General features: G+C 53.9%; 2 protein-coding genes across 5 annotated transcripts in view; both read left to right on the forward strand.

Moving 5' to 3' along the window:
• Nucleotides 1–4,095, forward strand: part of NECTIN4 (nectin cell adhesion molecule 4) — a 46,720-nt gene extending 42,625 nt beyond the window's left edge. For both annotated transcript variants that reach the window (XM_073323104.2, XM_073323105.2), the window contains exon 9: nt 573–4,095. In XM_073323104.2, the coding sequence (XP_073179205.1) occupies nt 573–842 (270 nt within the window). In that variant the 3' untranslated portion in view covers nt 843–4,095. The remainder of the gene's footprint in view (nt 1–572) is intronic.
• A 3,284-nt stretch (nt 4,096–7,379) lies between these two features.
• Nucleotides 7,380–26,019, forward strand: part of ARHGAP30 (Rho GTPase activating protein 30) — a 52,076-nt gene continuing 33,436 nt past the window's right edge. For all 3 annotated transcript variants that reach the window (XM_073323434.2, XM_073323437.2, XM_073323436.2), the window contains exons 1-3: nt 7,380–7,846; nt 17,249–17,351; nt 21,200–21,344. In XM_073323434.2, coding sequence (XP_073179535.1) covers nt 7,738–7,846; nt 17,249–17,351; nt 21,200–21,344 — 357 coding nt within the window. In that variant the 5' untranslated portion in view covers nt 7,380–7,737. The remainder of the gene's footprint in view (nt 7,847–17,248; nt 17,352–21,199; nt 21,345–26,019) is intronic.

Raw genomic sequence — 26,019 nt, forward strand, 5'->3', positions numbered from 1 at the left:
CCGACTGGGGACTCATTTGTGCATCTCACACTCACAAGCCTGCCGCCCTCTGGTGCCCGCACACCCGCCCAGCCTACGCCCACACCGACCCATGTGCATGCACACTCACCATCATCGCATTTCAGCCCAGAGCAAACCCCTCGTGCCTCGGGCCCTGAACCCCGGCAGAGCAAAGGGAAGCTGCCAGGGCACCCAGCCCCCAGAGAGCCGGTCTCCTGGCCAAGGTTACGCTGACCCCTACTGGCCTGGGCAGGGAGGACCACAAGTCATGCACTGACAATGGATATTCAGGCTCCTATGGCTTTCCCCAGGAGGGGAGAAGGTTTCCCAGCAGGTGTGTGTGTGTATGTCAGGGGGAAATGCTGTTCCTCTGAGTCCTCACCTGCTCTGCTCAGCCAGTGGCTAGACTGCCCTCTCCCTAGCCACAGCGCCACCCAGTGGCTGCCCCGGGATCTCCCCAGGGATTAGCTAGCAGCTAGAGGGTGGGTGTGTGGGAGGACGTGTTCTGGGAAGGGGAACTCCCTGCTCTGCCCCCCAGCACCCCAGCTCAGTTGTTGTCTCCCCTGGCTCAGAGCGAGGAGGCAGAGGGGCGCAGCTACTCCACCCTGTCGACGGTGCGGGAGATTGAGACACAGACGGAGCAGCCCCCGGCCCCAGCGCTGGTCCCCGAGGAGGAGAAGGAGGAGAAGGAGAAAGAGAGGGAGGAGGAAGAGGAGGAGGAGGAGCGGGAGGAGAACACCATCAAGGCAGCCATGACCCACTTTGTGCAGGAGAACGGCACACTGCGGGCCAAGCCCACCACCAACGGCATCTACATCAATGGGCGGGGCCACCTGGTGTGAGCCAGGGGCCACGGGCACAGACTGGCCTGGTGCCGATCAGGGCCGGGCCCTGGACACACAGATGTCCCCTGCAGCCTGCCAGCCCCTCCTGCTGGGACTGACCCACTGAGCCCTTGTACAGACAGCCTGCTCTGGCTCTGGATTTCTGGAGAGGGCAGATCTGGTTCACTGTGGGGCAAAAGGGCCCTTGGCCAATTGGGGGGTCCCCTGCCCCCGCATTGGTCCTTGCTTCCTGCAACAGCCGCCTAGCTTTTCTGCATTGGATGTTTCCTGCCCGGCTGGCGCCGAGGGCCCCATGCATGCTCCTCCCTCTGACCTCTGCCGCAGTGGGGCTGGAGAATGTGGTACCTGCCTACCCTGTCCTGTCTATCCCCAGAGGCAGGACTAGCCAGGAAGCGGCTCTGACGACTCAGGGAGCTGCCTACATCCCGACTGGGGGTAACAACTGTGGGGTCACGCTGCCTCCTGTAGGGGGCACTGTCACAGCCACTGCATCTGGCCCAGGTGGCGCTCGGAGCCACGCCCCCCAGCACGGTGCAAGGGTGGGACCCCAGCCCTCTGCCGAGTCTGTCCTCTGGGCGACCCCAGGGACAGGCCCTCCCTGGAGAGCCCCCGGCTTCCTGTGCCATTCCTGGGATGTCTCTGTGCTCTGTGGTGCCCACCAGTGGCCGCGGGCGGACTAGCGTCAAGGGCAAGTGAGCGCGGAGACACCCCAGCAGGGGCACTTAGGGGTGGGGGAATCGGCGCCACCTGCTGGGCAAGAGGAACCCAAGCGCCTGCCTCAGCCCCATGCACACAGCCCGCCCCATGGGGCTTGGCATCTTGGTAAGGCAGGGGTGCGGCACCCCTGTGGCCGGGCTGCAATGAACACTGGGGTGTGAGAAGGTCTGGACCAAGACTGAGGGACACAGACAGACCCTGTGGTTCTCTCCGCTCTCTAGATCCCAGCCTGGGTCCCGCAGCTACAGACCGGGTTGCTCAGAACACAAGAGAGCACTGCCCCCCTGGCCTCACCGGCTCCCCAACGCCACAGGGCCCGGCCCCAGGAGCTAATCTGGGCCCAGCCGGGGTTCAGGGGTGCTCGCCCTGGGTGGTTTAATGGAGGTAAAATTCCTCTGGTCCTGGGGCGACTGGGATCCTGGTGCAGGGAGTGGGGCTCTGAGGGTCTCCAAATACTTTGGGAGGGTTGAAGTTCACCAAAGGTTTTTTTCCTGGTTGTTTAAAGCCATGGGGCTTCCCTCTCCCCCACCTCAGTGTAATGCACAAGTATTTTAAACCCTTGGGTTTCTAGTTAAAGGGGCAGCCATGTCCGGGGCCCCAGCCCGCACAGCTGAGCATGGGGTCGGGAGCAGGGATTGAACTGGGGATCTGCAGAGCTAACAAGCCGAGTGTGAACCAAAAGGAGAAGACCCTTGAGCAGCATCAGGCGCTGCATGGACGGGCCCAGCAGCTGGATGTGGGTGACATTCGCTGGGTTACAGAGCTGGGCTGGGTTTGATTCTTTCCCTGGGGTTTCTCTCCTTGGCAGAGTACAAACAGGCTGAGCCCCAGTGGGACCCCAGCAGGGTTGAACCTGGGCCCAGCGCATTCTCCCAGTCCCGGTCCACACAACCCCATGCCAGATCATCGTGCCCCCCCGGACACGCTCTCCTCTCTGGCCATGCATGGTGTTAGCATTGGCAGAGCAGCGGGGGTTGAACCCTGAGGGCTGTTCCTGCCCAGAAATGGTCTCGTTCCTGCTGGGGTAGGGGGCCTGTTTGCAGGCCCAACACTCACCAGGGGGTGAAGTTTTGGCAGGAGGGAGGAGTAGGGCCATTTGTCTAAATCCTTAACAGAACGGCAGCCCGGTGACTCTTCAGCGGATGCTGGGCCACGGTTCCCCCAAGGTGGCCCCACCCTGCTCCCCTCGGAGTCAGTTGCAAACCTCTCCTGGGCTGCAAGCCCTCTCCCCTATCTGGTCATTGGCAACCAGAGGCTGGTTCATCGCCACGGGACGCTGATGCTGCAGGTCTGCACAGGAGGGCAACTCGTGGCTCCACGGAGGGACCAACCGGAGCCTTGCCATTGACACCCTCGTTGCCCCCCAGGGCTTTGGATCAGGCTCTGTGTCCTCTTTGCCCCATGTCCGATATTTTGGGGAGGGCCCCTCCAGAGCAGACCGCCCCTCCCCCCCGACAGCAGGAGAGCACATCTGTTCCGGAGGAGTGGCTGGGCTTCATGTCAGGCCGGGTGGAACCTCCTGCAGTGTGAAATCCATGGAGGGGTGCCGGGGACAGATTTGGCTCCTGGTCCCTGTGGGCGGGGGGTACCCGGAATCAGATCAAGAATACGCCAGGCCCAGTCTGGCCTGGTGCAGAATGCTGCTGCCCCCTGGTGGTGATATTTATAACGTTTTTATGTATGGTTTATTTCTATGTTTTGCTGCCCCTCCATGGGCCACTCTCAGGGCAAGAAAGACCTAGAGTGGTGAGGTCTAAAGCAATGAGTGTTGGCCTAACCCGGCTCCAAAGTAAAGCCCCCGCAGGGGTGGATTTAGGGCTCCAAGAAAGTCCTGCTTGGCACGCAGGTAATGCTCCCAATCCGCCTAGCCAGCGGGAAGAGGGGCCGGGGCTGTGCCCTGCGGGATCTGAGTGAGATGGGAAAGTGGAGGAGTAGGGATGAAGCTTTTCCACGGTGTAGAAACAGAGGGTTTGCTGCCTTGGCTCAGACGCCTGGCCTGTCTCATCCCGTCTCCTCACCCCCTGTGAGATTGGATCAGACCACGGGTTCTTCTAGGCCCCAATCCAAAGCCCACCGAAGTCACTGGGCAATTTTCCATTGACTTCTGGGACTATTGGCGCAGACTCCATGCCCCACATCCCACCTCCACCAATGGCCAATACCTGATCCTTCAGCTAAAGACAAGCCCTTGTGCGTGTAGCCAGCTGTGCCATGCCTCCAGACCCCTGCCGTCTGGCGCCCAAAGCGTGAGAGTGGTTCTTACCTTCAAATTGTCTTGGGAAAGGAAATTAAACCAGGTTTGAAAGCCCAGGCCCAGGTCGATTTCAGAGGGGCAATTGTGTTGCATTTTTGATTCGGAGGGGTTTGGGGGTAGTCTCTGGAGTTAGTGGCGGGGATTCCCTGTCCTGTGTATGTTCTGTAAATGTGTGTGTATATAGAGCTCCCTATCTATGTGTATATAGATGTATATGCCTATTCTTTTTGTTATATGTACTGCTGGTTTTGTAAATAAATTCCCCATTTGGCACCCTGGGACTTCTGGGTTAGTCCCTTTTGCTTGTCTCCTCGGGGGCTCCTGGCCTGGCTGAAGGAGCCAAATGGGCGGCGGGTCGGGGGGAGCTCAGAGAACCTCAGAGCAAACTGCCCGGAGCTGGAGAGGAGGAAAGGAATGAATATGAGCACTTGGCTTTCACCCACATGGGCAGTGACTGGATTTGGTGCCCATGGCAGGGTCGTGTGCGACTGTGAGAGAGAGAGGGAGCGAGAGAGACCTGTGACTTGTGCGTGTGTACATATGCATGTGATTGTACATGCATGCACTTGTAATTGTGTGTTTACATGTGTGTGATTGCGTTTACATACATGATTGTATGCATGCACCTGTGAGTTTGTGTATTTGCATGCATGTGAGTGTGTTTGTGTGTGCACACTTGTGTGATTCTATGTTTTACGTGTGTGGTTTTTGTTAGTGTGATTGCATCTGGGAGTGCGCTTGGCTTCACTGCAAAGTCAGCTTGTCTGGCAAATCGCCTTTCGTCCACACACACAAGCCCCTCCCTTGGGTTTAGTGGCGCTGGGCACTCAGGCTGGGCACTCCTGCAGGGCTAGATGGTAAAGCCCAAGTGAGCCCAACCTGTCAGCTGCTAACACGACCACTGTGCAGTGTGGATGCAGGAGTGGGTAGGTGTCAAAGTCTGTGTGTGTGTGTATCTGTATATGATGAGTGTGTATGTGTATCTGTGTGTAGCAGTGTGTGTATCTGTGTATGATGAGCATCTATGTATGTGTATCTGTGTGCATGTATATCAGTGTGTGTGTATCTGTATATGAGTATCTGTGTGTGTGTGTATCTATGTACCTGTGTGTATCTGTGTGTGTGTCTGTGTGTGATGAGTATGTGTGTCTGTATCCATGTGCGTGTGTGTATCAGTACATGTGTGCATCTGTATATGAGTATCTTTGTATGTGTATCTATGTGTGTATTCATATGCGTGTATGTATCAGTATGTGTGTGTATCTGTATATGTGTATCTGTGTGTGTGTGTGTGTGTGTGTCCATGGGCATGTGTGTATCTGTGTGTGTGTGTATGTATCCATGTGCGTGTGTGTGAATCAGTGTGTGTGTCTATATATGATGAATATCTGTGTGTGTATCTGTGTTTCAGTGTATGTGTGTATCAGTGTGTGTGTATCTGTATATGATGAGTATCTGTGTGTGTGTGTATCTGTGTGCATATCAGTATGTTTGTGTATCTGTATATGATGTGTATCTGTGTGTGTATATATATCTGTGTGTGTCTGTATCTGTGTAAGAGTATCTATGTCTGTGTGTCTGTATATGAGAGTATTTCTGTGTGTGTATGTAGCTATATGTGATGAGTATCTGTGTATGTGTATCAGTGTGTGTACCTGTGTGTGTATTTGTGTATGTGTATCAGTGTGTGTGTATCTGTATATGAGTGTCTGTGTATCCATGTGTGTGTGTGTGTATTAGTGTGTGTACCTGTATATGAGTATCTGTGTCTGTGTATCCGTGTGTGTGTGTGTATCCGTGTGTGTACCTGTATATGAGTATCTGTGTCTGTGTATCCGTGTGTGTATCCGTGTGTGTCTGTGTATCAGTGTGTGTGTGTATCCGTGTGTGTATCAGTGTGTGTGTACCTGTATATGAGTATCTGTGTCTGTGTATCAGTGTGTGTGTGTATCCGTGTGTCTGTGTGTATCAGTGTGTGTGTGTATCTGTGTCTGTGTATCCGTGTGTGTCTGTGTATCCGTGTGTGTGTGTACCTGTATATGAGTATCTGTGTCTGTGTATCCGTGTGTGTGTATCAGTGTGTGTGTGTGTATCCGTGTGTGTATCAGTGTGTGTGTACCTGTATATGAGTATCTGTGTCTGTGTATCAGTGTGCGTCAAAGTCTCAGGGCCAATGGAAATGTTTCCTTCCAAGCCCAAGTCGATGCTGTTGGAAGAGCCAATCCGTGTCCTGCGTCATGCAGCATCTTCCCGGTGTGCAGCACGCGTGGCTAGGGGCCGAGGGGAGGCTGGCGCTGGAGGACTGAGCTGCGACACAAGCCGAGGGAGCCCCTCAGCTCTATAAAGGGAACTGAGGAAACTCTTGAGAGCAGGGATCTGGGCCAGCCTCCCTCGGCTTCCGGAAAGGCAAAGCAGCTCCTGCGTTGAAGCTCAGGGACGGCAGTGGTGGGGGCAGGCGGGCGTGTGTCGAAACCTGCTGTTCCCACCCTCACTCCAAGGGAGTTTGTGAAATTGGCATGAGAGCGAAAGCGATGAGAAAGCTGCAGGCCCTGTACAATGCATTTCTACCTGCCTCTCACTAGCACCAGCCTTGCTGGCCTTTAAACTCCCCTCCCACCGGGCAGGAACCCTGCCTGGGCTGAGGGATGCTCTCCTGCCTGTGGAGAGTGCAAAGGGCCCACCCTTGGGGTCTCCACACTGACAGCACCCAGCGCCGCGGCCTGGTGAACAAGAAGACTGGTTCCTAAGGGCTCCCCTATTTGTACATGCAGGGATTGCGCCATCCCCAATTCTCCTGATGTGGAAGTGAACCGGGGGGTGGGCGGCAGGGGCTCCATCCAAGGAGGTGGCCTGCAGTAACACCCCTCACTCCCAAGCTAACGAAGCGTTGGCAGGAGTCTACGACCACAGATTTGGTATCGAGGGAGAAGAAGATGAGAAGACACCACTCACATCAAAACTTGGGGGTGTGAGTCTGTGGGGGGGTGTGCTAGATTTGGATCCCTCTCCAAGGTGTGTGTATGTGACTGTGTGTGTGTTGGATTTGGATCCCTTGTGTTTGTGCTGTGTGTGTGTGTTGGATTTGGATCCCTTGTGTTTGTGGTGTGTGTGTTGGATTTGGATCCCTTTCCAAGGTGTGCATGTCTGACTCTCTGTATGTGGCCCTGCGTGTGTTGGATCTGGATCCCATTCCATGGTGGGTGGGTGGTGTGAATCTGTGTGCGAGTCCATGTTTGTGCGAGTCCATGTGTGCATGGGAGCCAATGCATGGGTGAGTGACTCTGTGTGTCTGAGGCTGACAGGTTGTAGGTGTGAATCCATGTGTGCCAGCTTTGGATTCCCGTCCATGGGCGTGTGTGCGACCCCGGGGGCTGGGTCTGTGTGTGTGCGGTATCTGTTTTGCGCCCTGTGGTTTCTTGAAGATGCTTGGGCAGGAAGTTAGCTTGGAGGCAGCAGAACTCACTTCCTGCCGGGTGCCGATCCCCAGCCCTGACAGCGAACAGGAGTGCAACGGTGCAACGAGTTTTACGTCAGGCCTGGGCCTCGGCAGCTTCCTCTCTTGGGTGCTGCTTCCGCTGCTGAGCCGCCCGGCTGGGGGCTCCCCACACCCTGGGGCTGGGCTTTTGGGGCTTCGTTCCCAGGCCACAGACTCTCTCTGGACTGATTTCTTGTTTGGATCCAGCCCAAGCGAAGATTTCGGCAGCCAGAGGTTGATGCTGTAGAGGCAACCATGGGGTGGATTTGAGGAAGAGACACCTCCCCAGGGCTGCTCGGTGAATGGCAGCCATCAAAGGGGCCGTGGGCTGAGGATTTCCTCACTGGCCTGCCCCGCCCCATGTGGGCCAGGTGGTCCCAGCAGCGGGAAGGGCTGGGGCTTGTGTGTTAGAGCCTGGAAGCCCCCGGGCTGGTCCAACCATCCCCATGTCTCTCGCCATGAAAGCCAGGCAGAAGGTGAAACGGAAAGGAGCAGCCAAGGACCGGGTCTTTGGGTGTGACCTGCTGGAGCACCTCCAACACTCTGGCCAGGAAGGTAAGGGCGGTGCGCTCCTCCGGGGGCAGACCCTCCGCCCCTGCTCTCCATGGGGCTGCGGCAGGGAATGGGCCGGGAGACACCGCTCTGGGTGCTGACCCATTGCTCGGTGGGGACCCTCCCGGAGCCCCCAGTGCTGCTGGGCTGGTGTCTCCAGCACAGAGCCATCCCCGCCGGCAGTGGGGCTGGGCTGGTGCAGCAGCGGCTTTCTGTGAACATCCGCTTGCCTCTGCACGGAGCCTCTCTGGGCGTGTTCCTGAGCCTCCCGCTTTGCTGCCTGAGAGCAGCCTGGGCAGATGGGCCAGGGGTCAGGGCAGGAGCCATCCAGGTGCAGCTTTAAGCCAGTATTGCAGAATCCTGGTTTCACTTATCATTTGAATCCAGGCTGCACCGGGTATGGGGCCGGCCCTGAGCCGTCACAGGGTCCCGTTGTGCCGGGTATGGGGCCGTCCCTGAGCCCTCATAGGGCCCGTTGTGCCGGGTATGGGGCCGGCCCTGAGCCCTCACAGGGCCCGTCGTGTCGGGTATGGGGCCGTCCCTGAGCCCTCATAGGGCCCGTCGTGCCGGGTATGGGGCCGGCCCTGAGCCCTCACAGGGCCCGTCGTGCCGGGTATGGGGCCGGCCCTGAGCCCTCACAGGGCCCCGTCGTGCCGGGTATGGGGCCGGCCCTGAGCCCTCACAGGGCCCGTCATGCCGGGTATGGGGCCGGCCCTGAGCAGTCACAGGGCCCCGTCATGCCGGGTATGGGGCCGGCCCTGAGCCCTCACAGGGCCTGTCGTGCCGGGTATGGGGCTGGCCCTGAGCCCTCACAGGGCCTGTCGTGCCGGGTATGGGGCCGGCCCTGAGCCGTCACGGGGCCCCGTTGTGCCAGACGTTGGGCTGGCCCTGCCCTGAGCTGTCACAGGGCCCCGTTGTGCTGGGTATGGGGTCAGCTCTGAGCAGTCAGTACAAGCCAGCTTGGCATGTAGAATCGCAGCGTTCCCACAATCCCACTCGGAACCTGGATCCCAGAATCAGGCTCCTGCAGTCAGGGAACAGACACATGCCATGGGCCATGTCTCTAAGCAAAGCATCCCAGACCTGGGGGACCCCTGCCTTCCCTAGGGGCTGTCAGAGCTTGGGGCCCGTTGGCAGGGAGGCTGGCATGCTCTGTGGGGTAACCACGGGGTTCCAGTGCCCAGGGAGCCCCTCGGTCTGGAGTCGAAAGGTAAAACAGACAGAACCTTTGCTGCTGCTTTCAGAGCTGGTGATGTGGCCAGAGCCAGGGCTGGAGGCTGGGCCTGCCATGGGCAACACGGCTCCCCTTCCCCTGTTAGAGCTGGAGGGGTGAGGGGCAGAGTCCTGGGAGAGCTGGCACCCCACAGGGATAGAGCCCTCATTGCAATGCCCCAAGCACCCCACGGGGATAGAGCCCTCACTGCAATGCCCCTGGTACCCCACAGAGAGCCCACACAGCAGAGCTCCTGGCACCCCATGGGGATAGGGCCGTCCGCACAGGGCCCCTGGCACCTCACAGGGATAGAGCCCTCCCTGCAATGCCCCTGGCACCCCACGGGGATGTAGCCCTCGCTTCAATGTCCTTGCCCCACCCCTTGGTTCTCAGGATCGGTTCTGGCAGAGGTGGCATCAGGGTGGTGATGGGGAGGAGGCCCGCATGTTACACACAGGAAGTTGACTCTGTGTAGCGGGTGCCAGGCCCTGCCACTGGGCAGAACAGGCAGCTCAATGCACAGCAAGAGGGGGGTGGAGGCATGAATCATGCTGATTGTTTTGCATTTGCTGGGCTCTTGCTGACAAGGGCACTTGCATCACTGCAGATTGAGCAACAGCGGGAGCTGCCAAAGGAAATGCAAGCAAGGCCCTAGTGGAAGTGCTTAGTAAACACGCTGAGGGACCTGGGGCTACCACAGGGGGTGCCCCACAGGGCCCTGTCCCACAGCCTGAGAGCAACACCCACAGGTGTTCATGGGAAGTGGAGCAGACCCAATGCTGAGGTGTAGCTGGTCAAGTGGTAGGTATCCCAACATGCATTGCTTTGGCTGGGCTGTTTCGAGCTGGCTAGAGCATTGCATGCTGGGATGTCTTGTCACCAACGGCCATACCTGTGCTAGAACCATGCTAACTTGCAGTTACATCCCAGTGCCCATCACCTGAGGAATTCAGACCCATTTAAAAGGGGGTGATTAGGGCTATGTCCATTTTACAGATGGGGAAACTGAGGCACAGGGTGTCTAAGGCTGACATTGGCAAAGCCTGGAGCCCACAGGCAGCTAGGTAAGGGATCCAATTTAGAATCATAGAATACCAGGGTTGGAAGGGACCTCATGAGGTCATCTAGTCCAACCCCCTGCTCAAAGCAGGACCAATCCCCAATTTTTGCCCCCAATTCCTAAGTGGCCCCCTCAAGGATTGAACTCACAACCCTGGGTTTTAGCAGACCAGTGTTCAAACCACTGAGCTATCCCTCCCCCAAGCTGTCGTTGTAAGCTGGGAGCTGTGAAAGCTCTTTTAATGGCCATCATCTCAGCGGGACTTGCGCCAGGCCCCTCCAGAGCTGGCAGGTGGGTCTGTGCAGCTGGAAAGGCCAGAGGACTGGGGCTTCCTAGTGGAGCTGGGTGGGAACGAGTTTTCCGTCCCACAAATACTCTGGTGATTTTGAAATGTTTTCCCCTCTCGAACTGGGACGGAAAGTCGAAATCTTGGAAATTCTCATGAGTGAAAAAAGTGAATTTGTTCCTGTCGGGTTAGAGGAAACATTTTTCATTTGGATTTCAACCTTTTTTTCAACCTTTTTTTCTGTTGGTCTTGTTAGCTTAAATTTCAAACCAAAAAGACCCTTTGAGACAGAAAACTGGCCTGGTGCATTTTGAAAATGTCAGACCCTGCTGGCCGTTTGAGGGCAGCTTTCCTCAAGTTTTTTTCCCTTTGGGAGACTCGGCGGATCTGACCCTGGCCCATAAGCCAGTTTTGGTTTTGACCAATCTGCATTTTTCGGTGAAAAAAAACATTTGTTGAGAAATTCCCGAGCAGCTCTCCTGAGGCGCTGGGTGCTGTTGAAACCCCTGCGCAAAGCCCCTAGGGATCCAACAGGTCTCCTGCCACCCCCTGCGCAGTGGGTTACACCCAGCACCTCTGGAAGCCAGACTGCTTCACCTATCGCTCCCTCTCCTGATTGGTTGCCTGCAGCATCTCCCCCTGTAGTGGCCCAGATCCTCAAAGATATTTTGATTTCAGTTTAGCTCCACAAAGGCAGCGTGGTCTAATGGACGCAGCATCAGACTCAGACACCTCAGGGGGTCTAGTCCTGGCTCTGCCGCTGACCAGCTGTGCAACCTTGGGCAAGTCATGGCCTCTCTGTGCCTCAGTTTCCCCTCTCACACTTTGTCTATTCAAACTGCGAGCTTTTTGGGGCAGGGGGCTGTCTTTCAGTGTGTGGGGGCCCCTGATTGCGGTTGGAGCCTCCAGGTGTTAATTAGTCATAGTGGGCTTCCTAAATCTGGATTTAGGCTCCTCAATTTGCTTATTCTGGCCTCTCGTCATCCCCTGGCAAGTGAGCAGCAAGAGGCAGGGGTTAAGAGCCAGGTGCCTGGTCACACACTGGTCAGGTCACAGATGTGATCATCAGGTTTCAGCAAAGGCTCTGACATTGCAGTAACTCTGGTCTGCTCCTGAGTTGCTGGGCAGCACTGAGGGGGGTGGATGCAGGATCCTGGACTCCGTGACAGACCCAGCAAGGCTTCCCGGGCTGCCGGAGATCCTGAGTGGGAGCAGGTGTGCGAATCAGCGCATGTCCGCCCTGCAGTGGCTTCCCAGTTCTTTCCCCATCCCCACAAGGGCACAGCCCACAGCTGTTAGTCACTTTCCAGGAAGGCCGCCTGAGTTGAAATCACCTGGTCGGGCAGGAAACACATTTTGCAGGAGGCTGGTGCACCAGGAACTTTGCCCAGCGAGCGTTATCCTCTCCTCCTGCCACACGCATGGTCAGTGGCAGCCCGTGCCTGGGGTGGAGGCACTGGTCTTGTTGCTAAACCGCTTCTCGAATGGGCAGGTCGGCTACATCAGGAGTCACTGACCTGTAGTGATATGATCGGGGTAGCTTAGGAGGGCACTGTCTGCTGTCACTCCAAGGTGCTCATCTGTGCCCAGACGCCCCTGATACTCCACCTATGTCTGTTTCCTGTCCCCGGATGACCTCGGAAATCCCAGGTGCTGAGAAGGGAACTAGGCTGATCAGAGATATAAAGGGCCTGTCTTACAAGAGGAGACTCAACCGGCTCGGCTGGTTTAGGAGAGGGGATGCGATTGCTGTCTATAAATACTCAGCGGGGAAAACACCAGGGAAGGAGAAAAGCTGTTAAAGCCACAGGACAAAGTTGGCACAAGAACAAATGGGGATAAACTTTCTGGGAATTAATTTAGGCTGGAAATGAGAACAGGCGGAGGGGGGAGGTTCTGGACCAGCCTCCCGGTGGAAAGAGCAGGGGGCAAACAACCTAACTAGCTCTGAGATGGAGCCTGAAGGGTTGCTATGAGGTGGCTGCCTCTGATAGCAGGAACTGGGCTCCTTCCAGGCCCAATTTCCCATGAACTAGCAAGTCCAGACCATTAACGTCGAAGGTCCGGTTGCACAGTGCCAGTCATCCTGTGGATAGTGCTTTCCAGTAGACAAAGCAGGTCCTGGACTGTGAATTACAACCCCTCGCTGGGATGCTAATGACTCCATGCTCCTCAGTGGGAAGCAGCTAAGGAGAGAGACTGTCATGCCCCAAGTGACTTCAAAGACCAGCGTTTACAGCAGCCGCCACTGAGATGGGGTGTCTGTTTTGGGCCATCCAACGTGAGACCAGAGAGATGTGATTTTCAGAGGCTCTGAGCACCCACAACTCCACATGGGGACAGTGGGTTTGCAGCCCCTCTGGAAACCAGACCCTCTGTGTGGGCTCCCCCAAACTGTGTCAGCGGGCACTTTGGACAATTTGGGCCTAACTCTATACAAGTAGCACTTCACCCAAAGATGAAATGCAGCCACCTCTGGGGTGGAAGGTTGAACAGCTGCACGGCAATGCTTGCACGGCAGTCTGGAATTAGAAGGTGGTGGTGAGGAATATTGTGCCCAACTGAAAGTGGGGGGAAACGTAGGGGACCAGAATGTTCTTTCCCCAAGTTGAAATGTGGGCAGGACATGAGCATAAAAAGTGACCAGCCCAGGGCCATGGAATGTCAAACCTACAGAAGTGGCCAGGACCTCAGTCAGAGGATGGTTCCCCTAGCACCGTGCCAGGGAGTTGTTCAGTAATGAAAACAAGAAAAGGATACATCTCTAAGTCACAGCCACCACTTCCGGTAGTACCTTGGGTTTTCCCTTATTTGTGTATTAACCAGGTCAACCCTATGTAGCTGATGAGCCCAGAGAGAGGAGATCGGGGTGTGGGGGTGGGGGCTAGAGGTTATAAGAGGCCTCACTCTGCCCTGATTGTCTCTTGTTGCAGAGACAATGGTAGCGGGCGATCGCTTGGTGTTCCTACAGTGCCACTTCTGAAGTGAAATGTTGCAGGCAAAAAGTCATGTCCTGGCCGTAATTAGATGGCATCTGTTAATTGTCTAGATCATTGGCATGCGCCTTGTGAAATCAGCTTGTGTTGGTTCTTAGCGCAAAGCCCATCCAGCAATCCGCAGCTCACGCGGCTGCGAATGCCTGAGCTGCTCAGTCATCACAGCGGCTGGTCAGACGTGCCGCAGCGTGGCAATCGCAGCTGTGGGCGATGGAGTGCCCGGGGTGCTGGGCTCTAGCCCCGCCCGCTCTGGAGGGCCTCCGAGCTCACTGACACACTCGGAAGAGTTGGTGGTAGGTGGGCATTTGCAGAGGCAGCGGCTGCAAGGTGGCAGGTGTAAAACTCTGTCTATGTGGTAACAGCCAGCCACAGGGATGGTCACTCAGAACTCTGTGGTCTAGGCCCCTGCTGCATGCACCAAAGAGGGATCCCCTTTAGCTGGCTGCAGGCATAGAACAACCAGATCTAGCCTCTCGCCCAAGGCCTGATGAAGGTCTGGTCACTGCAGGCCCCGGTTTAGGGCCCCAGCTCCCAAAGGCATGTGATAAGACTAGAGTGCTTGCTTTTGAAAAGGTGACACAAAGGGGACCCTTATGGCCACAAAGAAAAGCTTGAACATGTGACCTGGTGTAAGTGCTACAGGGATGCAGCCTGCGTCTGCAGAGAGCCTAAGCCCATTGCTATGGTGGGGGGGTTGCTGCCACACGCAGCTCAACAGGTTAATGCTGATACCTGCTGCTTTGGGGCCCCTAATGTCACAACCACAGCAGGGATTCGCTCTGCAGCCATTTGGCTCTCTGGGGTCACGTCTCCAGCCTGCCCCACCCCAAAGTCCTCTGCGAGTAAAGGCACCGTGTCCTCCCTTCTCAGGGAAGGACCCCACCTGCTTAAGGCAGGGGCTATTGATCTGTGGAGGCAGGAGGCCCAAGGGTGTCCGGAAAGGAAAGGGGGCTGGGCTCCCACAAATCCATCTCTTGTGTAGGTAGCTCCTGATACTGCAAACCAAACAGGACAGGGCAGAAGTGCAGAGGCTGTGGTCACAGGTTGCCTTAATTGGGTGCTGGAGGGAAATATTTGGGGTGGGTTCTGGGGCAGAGGTTTAGGGTGAGCACATGGTAGAGGAGGAGTTTAGGGTGAGCACCAGGAGGGTGAGCACTGGGGGGGGGGGGAGGAGATATTTAGGATGAGCCCCGGGGGAGAGATATTTAGGGTGTCTACTGGGGGGTGGGGTTAGCCCCTTCATGGTTCTGCTACAGGGTGGGGGGTCTTCATGTGTCGTCGTCCCCCACAGATCCCTCAGCTTGGGTGGGTGGGGGCAGAGCCCTCCCTCCTCTGGGACAAACCAAAGCTGTCTAAGGCAGGGAGCATCAGAACTAGTGCTGGGCCTCCAGTAGACATCTCTTGTATGGGTGCCCCTGCAACTGCCACCCTAAACTGGGGGATGGATGGGATCGTGGGGACCCCCCAAGGGAGGCAAGATCTAGGATCCTGGATTACAGTTCCCTGGCCCTGCTCCCGCCCCCCCCCCCCCCCGGCATCTGAAATCGGTAAAAAATCAGCCCCAAACGAATGGAATTAAGATGTTCAGAATCAAACCGGGAGTGTCCACATGCGGGCTGGGTCTGAGACAGCCAGAAGCGGGGATGACACCTGCTCTAGTTCTTTTGCTTCCAGTCTGAGTGTAGACAAGTGCTGAGCTCCAGGATCACCTACCCCAAGCGTTGAAAAATCAGGAGCCTGGCCACTAAAACAACTTGAGATCGGCTTCAAAATCAGGCAGTGGTTTTAAAAAGAATACATTGTGGGGTCTCTTTCTTTGCCGACTTCAGGGGTCACATTTTCCAGCTTGTCTCTGCAACTGTGAGGCCTAAAGAACCTAGGAATTTTTGCCTGAAAGCTGAGATCTTCATGCAATCCCCTGACTCCAGCTGCTGGAGCTTTAAGACACCAAATATCGCGAGACTGGGAATTCGTGAACAGTTGTGTGTGGTTGCTTGTAGATTGATTTAAACCTGACATATTGGGGTACCTTGGGCTGGTAAATGTACAGTCACAACACCGCTGTGAGCAGTTTTTAACTGATACAAGAACATCCACAAACGAATTTGCACCAGTTTAACTAGAAAGGGTTTTGAAACTGGATTAAGCTGAGTCAATGCAACTTCTGAATAAAGGTAATGGGTGTCTCACCCTTTTTGTGTCTCTAGCCCCTTTGCCAGCACACATACGCGCACGCTGGCTGAGCACAGCGATTTCACGCCGCACACTGGGAGTGCATTTCATTTCCTGTGTGTGGTGAAGAAATGAAATCAGCCGGTGACTCCACCCAGTCAAATCTCCCCAACCAGAGACCAAGTCAGCTGACGCAGATTTGTTCCTTTTTCACTTAATGCCCATCCACTGTACTGAAAGGTCCCCATAAGCAGGATCTGGGGGGGGGTAGGGAGGGGTCTGCACCCTAGGTACAGCCATGCATGTGATGCAGAGCGCAAGACAGAATCCATGCATTTCCATGGTAATTGCAATGAGTACATTGTCACAGTTTGTTAGTTATTTTATGGTAGAGGCCCCAACTGAATTGCGGCGCTACATACATATAAGTGACAGCTCCCGAAAGAATCTAAATGGACATTACACAGATGGGAAACTGAGGCACAGGGTCAAGTAAGTGACTGGTCACGCTCACGCACACAGAGTAGCTAATGTCATCCCTTAGCCTTGTAAGGCCTGGACATGCCATTCTAATCCCAGCCAACAGGGGGCGATGGTCTCTCTCTCACACACACACACAGCCTTCAACCCATGCAGCGCAGGACGCAGAAGGCGGGGAGCAGCGGGTTTCCAGTGAGGCCATGAGACCCCCCAGGAGCAGCCCTGGTGTTGGAGCAGGGAGACGCTGTGCGGGAGCGGAGCTGTGCATGGCTGAGAACTGTGAGGCTGCCCCGGCAGAGGCAGGCAGGTCCCGCTAGGGTGGCTGAGCTCAGGTGTGACAGGTGCTACAGTCCACATGGAACCCTGCTCCCAGGCCTCGCCTCCGAGGACTGCAGGGACTGGGGTGCGGGGGTGAACCGTGAACACTTGCTGCTCTCTCCCTGCTAGCCATCTCCAGACCCCACCCCCAGCCCCCTTCCCTCATCCGGCAGGGTGCCCCCCAGGTCTGCTGGTTCCTGTGAGGCAGGGGCGGTTATTTTCCAAATGCTTCTCAGAACTCTTTGCAAGGAGGGCTCAGGACAGTCAGAACAAAGGATTCTGGGGGGGCCACCCACTCTCTGACTGTCCTCTGAATTGGAGCAGAGTCTGCCTTTCGGGGAGCCCGGGGGCAGAAACTCCCCAGCCCTGGCTCAGCACTGGCTCTGTGGTGACTGCCCCTGGGGCTCTCCCAGCCAGGGCCTTTTTGCTGTGATGCCCTGGGCAGCTACCTTTTAGAGCTCCTGCAGCCAGGAATTTGTCTGCACAGGAAAATTAATCTGGAGTAAGGTCAGGTGTCAATTTAAAGCAGATTAGCTGTTCCTCATTAACTCCACAGCCCCACATTAGTGGTCTCCTCCTGGTGGTTGCCGGCTGCTACTGCACCCCTCTAGAGAATCTAACCTCCCTTGGGAGATCAGCGTGGGTCTGACAGCTGTGGCTGGGCCCCGAGGCCCGGAGAGGTGGAAACTCCTTCCCAGCTGCCCACTTGAGAGCAAGACATCACGCATCTCTGCTGGGGAGGAGGAGTGAAAGGGGGACATCACAGCAGACTTGCCCCGCTCCAGAAGAGAAGAGCTCGGGGCTCTGGCCATTTCGTGGCTCTAGTCTGCCCCCCCAGATTTGCTGCTGAGCTCCGGCTGACTCTCCTCTCTCCCCCCAGTCCCCCAGGTGCTGAGGAGCTGCACCGAGTTTGTCGAGCAGCATGGCATTGTGGACGGGATATACAGGCTCTCCGGGGTCTCCTCAAACATCCAGAAGCTGAGGTAAGGACAGGGGCTGAAAATGCCTCTGATTGGAGGGGACACTTGTGCATGTGTGTGGGACAAGTGGGGGGGCTTCCCATGTGTCTGATACACTCGTGGCATCTGTGACACAACACGTGGCTCTGAGGGGCCCCTCATTAAAAGCTGTGGGTGAACTTTTCAAAGCTGGGTGCCCAAGGCTCCTACATGCACATCTAGGGACCTGCCTAAAAGGGCCAGTTTGAAACTCCCGAGTGAAGTGGGGGATTCCCCATCTCTTGTTGTCTTCAAATCCAGCCAGGCTGCCTTTCTGGGGGATACACCATAGTCAGACACAAGGTATTGGGCCCAATATACAGGTTACTGGGTGAAATGCTCTGGTCTTTGTAATACAGGGGGTCAGACAAGATGCTCTAATGGCCTTAAACTCTATGATCTAGGAATTTTTAAAGGTGCTGAGCTCTTTCTTTCTTTCTTTATTCCCTGAAATCTCCCATAACACACCTCTAGGCACTGAACAGTATTTCATAAAATAACACACCTCACTTGCTGGTCGCCTCAACCTTGGAAAACTCACATCCAGCAGTAAAATACAGATCAGCCTCAAATTTGCCCCGAAGGACAAAAGACTGGGGGAAGAGCCAAACCTTTACCCTGTGCTCTGAATGTCAAACAGACTCAGACTCCTGCAGAGCTGTGGAGGAAGCAGATTGCAAAGCTAAAACAGCCCCTCTGAGAATGCAAATCTAGGGCCTGTTATTTGAGTCCCAGCTGATCTGAACTGTGGGGACGAAGCACAGTTAGAACTGGGTCCCAGACATTGCAGGGCCTTAGAGATCATTAGAGCTGGCTGGGAACTGGGGTTTCTGTTCCACAGGAAATTCTGTCATTTCAAAATTGGTTTTTGCTCCGAATTGGAATGAAAAGCTGAAATTTTGAAAATTCCCTAAGATGAAAAGTCTAAAAAAACCCCCAATCTGGAGCCAGCAAAACATTTCGTGTTGCTACTGTTGAAATGTTGAGTTTCAGTCAGGTAACATTTTTTCTTTTGGATAACGTCAAAACCCTATAACGGTGGTTTTCAACCTGTGGCCTGTGGATACCTGGGGGTCCGTAGACTGTGTCTAAGATTTCCATAGGGGTCCGCATCTCCATTTGAAATCTTGTAGGGGTCCGCAAATGAAAAAAGTTTGAAAACCTCTGCCCGGTAATATAATATTAGTTATGGAGTATCATATAGATACAAAGTAATATATTGGTATAAAGTAAAAATCAAAGTGAAATGGGAATGTTGAAATGAAACACTTTTTCCCTAAAAAGAAAAGGAGTACTTGTGGCACCTTAGAGACTAACCAATTTATTTGAGCATGAGCTTTCGTGAGCTACAGCTGTAGCTCACGAAAGCTCATGCTCAAATAAATTGGTTAGTCTCTAAGGTGCCACAAGTACTCCTTTTCTTTTTGCGAATACAGACTAACACGGCTGTTCCTCTGAAACTTTTTCCCTACTGAAACAAGGATGCTGACATGGTTTGTTTTGACTTTTTCCCATCGAAAATGTCCTTGAAATTGACATGTTCCCACACAATGTTTAGATTTTGATGAAACTACAATTTCTGACAGACAACTACTCCGCTGAAAAATTTTCACCTAGCTCTAGGCCCGGGATGTGACCGGTACTGTGACGGTTCTCGGGGTACCCCAGTCTGTGAGTCACCTTCTTATGCCCTGCCTCTAGTGATAGCTGGGGGTAAGCTTCTAACCACCAGCAGCCATCAGACACTCAAGCGCTGTCCTTCAGGCTATGCTGCTTAACAAGAAGTGCACCCCAATCCCTTAATCCCCTTAAAGCATCGGCAGCTTGATGGGTCCCCCTGTGATGTCCAGCCCTCGACACTGGATACTCACAGAAATCCCAGATCCTCTACCCCGAAAGAAGCAGTGCACCCAGTTTTACCAGTTTTACCTTAAATCATCACTCCTGTATAACACACAGCATTTGTGCCCACTTGTAATAAACCGAAAGACGGTTTATTTAAGAAAGAACAGAGGTTTCACTAGAAAGAAGAGAGAGTGTTGGAAGCAGATGGTTACAATACAAAACATCATAAAACGGGACCCGGATCCCACCCTTATTAATAGTTCCCTTTCCTAGCCAATAAAGTAGGTTTCCCCCTGCAAAATTCAGATGGTTGCAGAACTGGGTGGCTTCCCAGGAACTGGGGTCCAATCCTTCCTGAAACATCCCCACCCAACAAAACGTCTCCTCAGTGAATGGCTGCAGAGTGTCTTAACCAGTCTTTTGCCTTCACTTCCAAATGGAGCGACCTCCTGGCAGTATCACGCTCCTTTTCACCTCCACGTGGCTTTAGTGTGTAACGTTTACCTTTGATGGTTTTCCATTGACTTCTCTGGGTTGTTAGGATGGCGGACAATGGAGCGATACATTGTGTCATGGCCTAGCCAGGGAGGGGCAACATCTTCCTCTGACTGGAACGGGCCCGCACCAAGACATAGGATTCCCTGGTAACTCCATTTCCCTCCGAGGCGTAGTTTTCAATATAGTTCCATTATTCCTTAATGATCAGTCGTACGCACATCTCGAAACGATTAGGAGTATCGTTACATTACGAGCTTTCAGTAGAGACCTCACATGCTACCCTTGGTGGATAAATACCATGAGAGTGGTGTCTGAGGTGCAGTGAGTTTGTCAGGTCGGAGACAGGAGTTTTTTGCAAAGAACAGTGAGGCCTTTGCTCATTGGCACCACCGGGCCTTTGTGTCATATGTAGATGGCCCCAAGCTAGCTTTGACGTAGCTACCTCGGGGCAATTACCCAGAGTTTCAGGTGGGCTTGTACAGACCGTGCTGCTGCGGTTTCACGGCTCTGAGGCCCGAGCTAGCTACATTAACGCTAGACAGACCCCTCGTCATCACCTGGATTTGCCCCCAGAGCAGACAGGGAGCCTGGGCAGTCTTGGGCAGTTGGTGACCCTGGGGACTCACACCACGGTGGGCAGCTGCATTCTGCACTCGCTCCGGTGGCTTCTGGCGTCCCAGGAGACGGTCACGCCTTGGCTTGGGGACTAGTGCTACAGGGCAAAGAGGGCCTCTGGATGGGGGCTGGCGGTGTCCTTTCCAGCACACTAAAACGAGCAGCGGGACGAGTACCTAGGGCTTCAGGTGAGCTGGTATGTAGGGCAGGGAACCCATCCCACCACGGCTCCACTGCGAGTTTTCGCGCGCGCGCTCCAACAGCATTAGAGCAAGTATGTCTCCCCAAGCTGGATACGACCCCCGCCCGCCGCCAGCTCCAGTGTGATGCGCACAAAGAGAAACAGGGACCGAGGTCTTAGGGCTCAGGGGGAACTTGGCTGGCCCCAGCCAGTGGCGTGCGGGGACTGGGTCTGGGTGTCCTTGCCTGTGTGTGGATTGTGCATGTGGCCCATGGAGCCCTGATGTGAACACATGCTCCTAGGTTTGCCAACCCTCCAGGGCTGTCCCGGAGCAGGAGCACTGGGACAGGGACAGGGGACCATGACCCTCCTACTTTTTACCGGTCATAAGGGTGAGCGAGGGTCGGGGGGAGGGGATGGAGAAGAACGAGCAGGGGGCGGGGTCTTCGGGGGGAAGAGGCAGGGCCACGGTTTGGGCACCAGTCCTCCCCCCCCCACACACACACACACTTTTCTGCCACTCCTGTCCTGGAGTCTCCAGGAATCAAAGACTGATCTTTCATTAAAGATGATGTCCTGTGATGAAACCTCCCAGAAATACGTCCAACCTCAGCTGGCAACCCTAGCTGCTCCCTAGTCTCATCTCCCCCAGGCCCGCCAGTGCAATCACTCTCCTCCCTCTCTTGGTTCGCAGGCAGGAGTTTGACAGCGACCGCTGCCCCGATCTCAACAAAGATGTGTATCTGCAGGACATCCACTGCGTCAGCTCCCTCTGCAAAGCCTACTTCCGGGAACTCCCCAACCCCCTGCTCACCTACCAACTCTACGACAAGTTTGCTGTGAGTCTGGCCCTGCAATCTGCCTTCCGAGGATGTCTCCGCCACAATGCTAGCTCCAGTGATCGGCACCCGGGGCTGAGCCCTGTCTCGGCCTAGTGCCGGAGCGAGCAGCCGCACTGCAGAGCCCGACCTGAGTGCCCGTGTCTGCCCTGTTCTGTACTCCCCTGTGTGTGTCACCCCCGCTGGGGGGCTGCTTGGGGGGGAACCCCATGGGTCTTAGCATGGCAGTGAGTACTAAGTGCAGTGGTTTGCTCCCGGTGCATTGTGGGAGAACTTGTCTGTCCTTCTGGGCACACGGGGAATTGTGGGAAGATGCAGGAGTAGGGTGACCAGGTGTCCCCATTTTATAGGGACAGTCCCAATTTTGGAGTCTTTTTCTTTTATAGGCTTCTATTACCCCCCACCCCTGTCCCAATTTTTCACATTTGCTGTCTGGTCATCCTACGCAGGAGGGCTATCAGCATCCTCACTCCAAAGTGGGCAGGTTACTAACCCCAGTGAAAAGCTCACTCAGCCTTTAGTCTGTACCCCAGCTGGGCCAGCTAGCCTAAGTTTAATGTACCACCAAACTGGGGGTGAGAGGGTTTGTGTGTGGATGGGAGCAACAGCCTCTGTAGTGCAGTGAAGACAGAACCCAGCAGTCTTGGCCACCAGCTGTGGCAATTTCACGTCCGCCTTGGTCCTCACAGCGGTGAAGCACTGGGAATTAAATCATCGGCAGCTGGCATCCTGCCTGTCCCCACAGCACTCTGACAGGCAAATTCCTAGCAGGGTGTGGGTGAAGCCGCGTGTGCTCTGACTTGCGTGTGCAAATCAGGGTGTTTCCGTGTTTCCCCTGGGGCCCATGTGTGGGCAGAGGTGCATGCTCCATTCAGTACCCATGCTTTAGCAGATGTGAGCCTTAGCAGAGAAAGGGCAGCCCTTGCCACTGTGGGACAGATGAGATTGTGGGTAAGTTTTCTTCCCAGTGAAATGCCTCACAATAGCTGGGGCGTCCTCTTCTTGGACAGAATCAGATTGAGTTAGGTCCTGCTGAAAGGGCCCAGCAATTGCTATGAGGGGAGCCTCGGATCCAGAGCCCCCGCTCCGAGCAGTCCGCCCTGAGGAGCATCCCGTTATGGCTTGTGCCTCCATTCCCGAGGTGTCCGTAACTCTGAGGTTCTACTGTAGATAAGTGGAGAATAAGTCCATCAGTGGCTATTAGCCGGGATGGGCAGAGATACAAACCCATGCTCTGAAGTGTCCCTAGCCTCTGTTTGCCAGAAGCTGGGAATAGATGAGGGGATAGATCACTTGGATCACACAGAGGATGTTCTGCTTATTCCCTCTGAAGCACCTGGCACTGGCCACTGTTGGAAGACAGGATACTGGGCTAGATGGACCATTGGTCTGACCCAGTGTGGACATTCTTATGTTCTTATGTAGGGGCTAGGCTTAGAACTGGGAGAAATTTTATGCAGATTCTGCGCCACTGAAAGTTTTCTCGAATTCATGTTGGTTTTGCTGAAATGTTCATGTAGGGGGGGAAAGAAAATCCCCAAAAGTTGAGGCACAGCTGTGGCTGTGCTAATCAGATGGCAGGGGCTCCGTGTTGAAATGAGACAAATGCAGACTGGAAATAAGGTGTAAATTTTTAACAGTGCGAGGAATTAACCATTGGATCGAGGAATTAACCATTGGATCAATTTCCTAAGGGTTGTGGTGGATTCTCCATCACCGGCAATTTTAAAACCAGGATTAGAGGTTTTTCTAGAAGATCGGCTATAATTAGGGCCCTACCAAATTCATGGCCATGAAAAACGCATCATGGGCCATGAAATCTGGTCTTGTGTGTGATTTTACCCTATATTATACAGATTTCATGGGGGAGACCAGCATTTCTTAAATTGGGGGTCCAAAAGCATTTAGCAGGGGGGTCACAAGCTTATTTTAGGGGGATCGCAGTATTGCCACCCTTACTTCTGCCTTCAGAGCTGGGCAGCTGGAGAGCAGCAGCTGCTGACAGTGGCCCGCCAGCAGCAGCGCAGAAGTAAGGGTAGCAGTAGCACCAGAATCCCCCTCCCCCTACAATAACCTTGCGACCCCCGCCCCTCAACTCCTTTTTGGGTCAGGATCCCTACAATTACAACGCCCTGAGATTTCAGATTTAAATAGCTGAAATAATGAAATTTACGATTTTTAAAATCCTATGACCGTGAAATTGACCATGACTTTGGTAGGCCCTAGCTATAATTCAAACAGGAATTAGTTCGGGGAATCCCATGGCCCGTAGGAGGTCAGAATAGATGATTATAGTGGTTCCTTCTGACTTTGGAACCTATGAATCTAGAATTTCTGACTCTATTCAAATGTGACCTGCCATGTGGAACAGTTGGACGCTCATTGGGCGAGTGATCTGGAAACTGAAACTGCCTAGACCCCAAAGTGAAACTCAGTGAACTTAGCTAGAGAAATGCAAAAAGCCACGGCCCGGCATGAACAGTGACAGTCCATGTGATCTTTAACATTCTTTCCATTCTAATAACCACAGGCAGTTAGACCCTGCAGTAATGGAAATTATTTTGCTATGTTTAATGTTATTTCCCTGATATTAATCTTCATTCTCATCATCTTTGGTTCTTATTTGGTGCTTTTCATTTGTAGATCCCAAAACGCTTTACAAAGGAGGGTCAGGATCAGTATCCCCATTTTACACATGGGGAAACCGAGGCACGGAACAGTGCCCAGGGTTACCCAGCAGGCCAGAGGCAGGGAGGGAGGGATAGCTCAGTGGTTTGAGCATTGGCCTGCTAAACCTAGGGTTGTAAGTTCAATCCTGGAGGGGGCCATTTAGGAGTCTGGGGCAAAAATTGGGGATCAGCCCAGGGTTGGACTAGATGATCTCCTGAGGTCCGTTCCAACCCTGATAGTCTATGATTCTATGAGTGTTCTCCAGATTTCACGCACATCTAACAAAGAGGCAAGCCCTGCTCCCGAAAGCTTAAAATCTAAGGGAAATGCAACAAGTAGACAGAGAGTGCAGCTAGCACAAAGCAAGGGCTGGCCTAGTGGCTAGGAAATCAATATGAGTCTTGGCAAACCGGGGGTCTAGTCCTGGCTCTGCTAAGGGCTAAACTGTGGTAAGTCAGTTTCCCCTTCTGTTAAAATGGGGGCTATTGATCCTGAGTGCCTCTGTAAAGCACTTTGTGAGTTACTGATGCTGTGTATCATGTAGGCCTTAGGCATAACGCAGGAAAGAACGTTTGTTTTTTAACCGGCAATGAGCTCTCTAAGGCCATTGTAAAATCCTAAAACATGGAGAAAATAATCAGAGAATATTCCCTTTGCAAAACTGGTTATAATAAGGAGGGATTCATAGATTCCAAAGCCAGAAGGGACCATTGTGATCATCTGGTCTGACTCTTTTTGTGTAACACAGGCCAGAGAGCTCCCCCCAAATAATTCCTAGAGCAGAGCTTTTAGAAAAACATCCAGTCTTGGTTTAAACAAGGTCAGTGATGAAGAATCTCCCACCCTTGGTAAGTTGTTCCAGTGGATAATTACTCTCACGGTTAAAATTGTGTGCTTTGTTTCCAGTCTGAATTGGTCTAGCTTCAACTTCCAGCCATTGGATCGTGTTTGATCTTTTTCTGCTAGACTGAAGAGCACGTTATCAAATATTTGTTCCCCAAGTAGGTACTCACAGACTGTGATCAAGTTGCCCCTTAATTTTCTCTTTGTTAAAGCTAAATAGATTGAGCTCCTTGTGTCTCTCACGATAGGTTTTCTTATCCTATAATCGTTCTCGTGGCTCTTCTCTGAACCCTCCCCAATATATCGACCTCCTGCTTGAAGGAAGGTTTCTATGTCATGACTCCAGGGCTCTGAGGGCACCTTGATGGTATGTCTCACTGTGCTGATGGCATTAATGCTGGGAAGCTCATCTGCTCGATGTAATTCTGCTTCTGCCCTTGGTACGCTTGGGCCGTTAGAATCATAGAATATCAGGGTTGGAAGGGACCCCAGAAGGTCATCTAGTCCAACCCCCTGCTCAAAGCAGGACCAATTCCCAGTTAAATCATCCCAGCCAGGGCTTTGTCAAGCCTGACCTTAAAAACCTCTAAGGAAGGAGATTCTACCACCTCCCTAGGTAACGCATTCTAGTGTTTCACCACCCTCTTAGTGAAAAAGTTTTTCCTAATATCCAATCTAAACCTCCCCCACTGCAACTTGAGACCATTACTCCTCGTTCTGTCATCTGCTACCATTGAGAACAGTCTAGAGCCATCCTCTTTGGAACCCCCTTTCAGGTAGTTGAAAGCAGCTATCAAATCCCCCCTCATTCTTCTCTTCTGCAGGCTAAACAATCCCAGCTCCCTCAGCCTCTCCTCATAACTCATGTGTTCCAGTCCCCTAATCATTTTTGTTGCCCTTCGTTGGACTCTCTCCAATTTATCCACATCCTTCTTGAAGTGTGGGGCCCAAAACTGGACACAGTACTCCAGGTGAGGCCTCACCAATGTCGAATAGAGGGGAACGATCACGTCCCTCAATCTGCTCGCTATGCCTCTACTTATACATCCCAAAATGCCATTGGCCTTCTTGGCAACAAGGGCACACTGCTGACTCATATCCAGCTTCTCGTCCACTGTCACCCCTAGGTCCTTTTCCGCAGAACTGCTGCCTAGCCATTCGG

This window comes from Lepidochelys kempii, chromosome 24 (assembly GCF_965140285.1).
Source record: "Lepidochelys kempii isolate rLepKem1 chromosome 24, rLepKem1.hap1, whole genome shotgun sequence".
Classification (NCBI taxonomy): domain Eukaryota; kingdom Metazoa; phylum Chordata; order Testudines; family Cheloniidae; genus Lepidochelys; species Lepidochelys kempii.